General features: G+C 49.6%; 1 protein-coding gene across 1 annotated transcript in view; it reads right to left on the bottom strand.

The window, feature by feature from the left end:
* Positions 1–3,588: 3,588 nt before the first annotated feature.
* Positions 3,589–4,169, bottom strand: part of LOC103275550 (Fc receptor-like B) — a 2,663-nt gene continuing 2,082 nt past the window's right edge. The window contains exon 2 of the mRNA XM_008072938.1: positions 3,589–3,995. Within this exon, the coding sequence (XP_008071129.1) occupies positions 3,589–3,995 (407 nt within the window). The remainder of the gene's footprint in view (positions 3,996–4,169) is intronic.

Raw genomic sequence — 4,169 nt, 5'->3', positions numbered from 1 at the left:
TGGGAGAGGAAGCCGGAAGCCGCAGGGGGGCAGAGGGGGGGCATTGCAAGAGAGGGCTGCCAGAAATTAGCTCCCATTTCTATTGGTTTTTTTGCAGCCAGATTCTTTACGTTCGGGTTCATTGTTACAGCCCGTCTTTTTGACTTTCCTCCCTTCTCCTCAAGACTAGATTAGATTCTCATCAAAAGTCTGGGGGGTTGGAGAGAGTTCTCGGAAGGATCGCTGGAGCCCAGCAGGTCAAGGCCGCGGTGGCCGGGAGCGGCCACTGCACTCCAGTCTGGGCGATGGAGTGAGACTCCAACTCAAAAAAAAAAAAAAGAAAGAAAGAATGCAAACTATTTTCTTGTTCAGTTTAGGGGAAAAATAAAGATTTAAAATGTCTAAGCGGAACAAAGAATGACTGTACTAAAACAATACTTAAAAATAATGACTTGGGGCCGGGCTCGGTGGCTCAGCCTGTAATCCCAGCACTTTGGGAGGCCAAGGCGAGTAGATTGCCTGAGCCCACAGGTTCGAGACCCACCTGGGCAACTTGGCAAGACCTTGTCTCTACAATACATCAAAAATTAGCCAGGCATGGTAGCGCGTGCCTGTAGTTCCAGCTACTTGGAAGACTGAGGCAGAAGGATTGCGGGAGCCCAAAAGGTTGAGGTTGTGGTGGCCGGGAGCATGCCACTGCACTCCAGCCTGGGTGACAGAGTGATACTCCAACTCTAAAAAAAAAAAATAACGATTTGGTACATATCTTAAATAGTCATAAAATATCAGTTAACCTGTTGCCAAAATTGTTGGGAAGGCAGGGACTTGGAGGCTGGTCGCCTCAGAGTTTGGATTGGAGGGAGGCCATGAAGAGCTCTGATATACATGAATACCAGCCAGAGGATAATGCCATTATTATGCTCAACTCCAATATTGGGACAAAGGTTATACTGCGTTAAAAAAAAAATCATTCAGAAAGTCTTCTTCTTTAAAGGGAGAAATTTAAGATTTGGTGGAATCAGAAGATGGGAATGCATTGCATACTAGGTAAACAAAGAGGTCTATATTTTGTATGTGTTGCTTACGGTCCAAAAATAAAAAGATTAATTTGATGCCTGGAGACACAAATTCTTGCCACTGAATTACAAAGACGTGAACAAACTGATTCAGAATTAAGCCACATGGACCTGTCCCCTTAATAAGACGAATTCCAGAGAACAAAGCAGAAATAATGCATTTTAAGTTAAGTTGGAAAATACGTAATTTATATTCGCTTTCTTTCTTCATATTTTAACACAGGTGCATTCCAGAATGCTAAGAACCAGAGGAGAAGGGCATGCTTCTGCTTGCAGTTTTTTACTTTTTAAAATCCAGCAATCTGATATTTCTCCTCCTGTCTAGGAAGTGAGAGCAGAACCAGACAGAAAGGATGAACACAGTGAGAAAGAAGAAAGTGAGTATGTTTGGTGGTAATTCCCCGTTTCTCACACTGTAACTTTTGTCTGACCTGTCCACACACTGCGCTCGCATTGCCCCTTCTGGGGGTCTCATATCCTGAAAAGCCACCCTGAGAAAGGGCAGTGCGGACGCCTTGGAAAATGACTCGATGGAAGAATGCCAATCCAGCGTCACAGTCATGGGAAGGTGGGTATTTGTGACTGCAAGGACTTTTGGACAATTCTAAGAAATAATATGCGTTGGAGATGTTACTCACCCAAGAGACAGACTGAAGCCAACTTCCAGTTGTGAGGTTAACGGGTTAAATGAAACCAGACAGATCTGTTTCTACTTCTCTGGGACTCAGTCACATATTTAAAACAGCGATGAAAGATGCCATGCTTTTGTAAGCATTTCTGGTCTGCTGCTACTTTTTTTATTTTTAATCGACGTTTTACAAGGATTTTTCCCCAACACCTCCCTCAGTGGCCCACTGCCATCCTGTACTGCCGGTGCCTTCCACAGCCCCCTTGCAGTCAGACCTCCTGGCAGAGTTGTTGGAATCTTCCGTTGACGCCTTTTCTCTTCTTGGTTGCCCGCTACAGCCCCTGAGCCATCCCTGGTTGCTTCCTGCCCCGCCCTCCCCCCCAAATGCCTTGCACACGTGGTGGTTTCCTTTCACCCGCCTGTTTCTCTGGAGAGTTTGCCACCATTGACTGTCCTCTCCCTGGCAGTTTCTTCTCTTCGCCATCCACATCACCACCATCTCTCTTTGCTGTCCTTGTAAGCAGCTGCCCCCTAGGGCACAAGCTTGGCCCGTTTTCCTGGTTCTCCTAGCAATCTGCACATATAACTGTTTTCCTGGTTTCAGTCTCACTGGCTCTCACAGACTTACACTGCCCTCTAAATCAAAGATTGTATCCCTTTGAGGATTCCTTGACAAAGCGGATAAAAACTGGGGCCTTCCCTTCGCCGAAGCATGAAGTTCTGTTTCGGTTTCAGAAGATCTGTGGGCTCCACCAATAAGTGGGGACCCCCCAAAAACCTGCAATTATCTTCTGGAGAGTGGGCCCTGTGTAGTACAGGCTTACCCCACCAGGTGAGTGTTCTAGGAACCCATCTACATCGGTGCACCAGCTAGTGTGGCTGTGAGAGGCTTTTTGCTCATTTCATGATGCGTGATTTAGAAGCTCACCTGCCTGCACTGCGCTGAGCGTTCTGCAGTTTTGGACCCAAAGTGGCGTGACCTGTGTGCCCCACCCTTCCTATGCACCCGATTTTGTCCTGAGCGATGTTCTTTTTGTTTGTTTGTTTCCCTGGCTGAACAGAGTCCTCAAAGAGGAAACGTCTTGCAGACGTGGAAGAGGCGAAACTAAAAGGCAACAAAATCGACGAGTTCAAAAACTGTTTTGAGCAGTGGAAAAAAGTGTCTCAAGAAGTGTGTTGCATCCAATGGGGAGTACTTTGAAGGTGACAGAAGTTTAAACATGCAAGAATAAATACACAAGTTTTTATAAATAAATTCCAGGTTTTTTCTTTCTTTTTTTGGTCTCTCCTCATAAAATGGCATCAACAATGACAATAATAACATTAACTCCTCATATGTTGTATAATAATAATAATAATAATAATAACCACAACAGCAGCAACAACAATAGAAATGAAACTTTACTAACTTCTCAAAAGCAGCGCAACAGCATTAAGAACTAGCGCTTCCTCACCAAAGATGAAATACATAGCAAAGGAGGGGGACAGACCTGGGCTCTGCCTGCATGTGGTTGTTAAGAATTCCTTCCGCTGGGCTCAGCCTGTCATCCCCCACCTTTGGGAGCTGAGGTGAGTGGATTGCCCGAGCCCACGGGTTCGAGACCCGCCTGGGCAGGTGAGACCTCATCTCTACAATAAATCAAAAATCAGCTGGGCGTGGTAGCGCGTGCCTGTAATTCTGGCTACTCGGAAGGCTGAGGCGGAAGGATCGCCAGAGCCCAGCGGGTCGGGGCTGCGGTGGCGGGGAGCGTGAGACTCCAACTCAAAAAAAGAAATCGTTAGCCACAACCATGGGCGCTCCTTTAGAATCACAGCAAAACAAAGGAACACACTTTACAAGGCCTCTCGGTGAGGGGAAACAGGAGAGACCCGGGAGGAATGAGCCTGGGGAGAGTGGCTGGCCTCTCAACTCTCCACAGGCGTGGCTTCCAGGGTTCCCGGGCTCACCACCAAGCGCGAGGTGGAGGTCTCCGGTGTTCCCCTGAGCTCCGGAAGGGCCTGCGACTCCTTCAACTCCAGGACCACCCGGCTCAGAAGGCCTTTGAGTAGCTGCATTTCTCGGAGCAGAAGGTCCACGTCCGACTTCAGGCCTCCGGTGGATTGTTCCAAGGGCGTGGGCGGGACGCAGACTGGTGGCCCAGCAGTGGCAGCACCGCCCGCCAGGAGTCCCTGCCCCGCGGAGGTGGTGTTTGGGACGGAGGTGACCGATCTGGACATCGGGGGCCTTCTGAAGGAAAGCGACTTGCTACCGGGCGCCGGGGCTGAGGCCTGTGGGGTCGGGGCAGTGGTGGAGCCCAGGTCCAGCGGAGAGCCTGTGAGTGCATCGCTCGGAGTAACGCTCCTGGTGGCCCTCCATGGCGCGAGGGTCGCGGGGGGATGAGGGTGCGGCCAGGGGGAGAGGGGATAAGCGGGGGCGGGACAGGGGAGGGCAGGCGGGGAGACTCGTGGGTGCCAATAAGCTCAGGCGGGGCTGCCCACTGGCTGGT

Source organism: Carlito syrichta, unplaced genomic scaffold (assembly GCF_000164805.1).
Source record: "Carlito syrichta isolate Samal-C Ts95f unplaced genomic scaffold, Tarsius_syrichta-2.0.1 Scaffold315540, whole genome shotgun sequence".
Classification (NCBI taxonomy): domain Eukaryota; kingdom Metazoa; phylum Chordata; class Mammalia; order Primates; family Tarsiidae; genus Carlito; species Carlito syrichta.
This window is presented reverse-complemented; position numbering and strand designations above follow the sequence as displayed.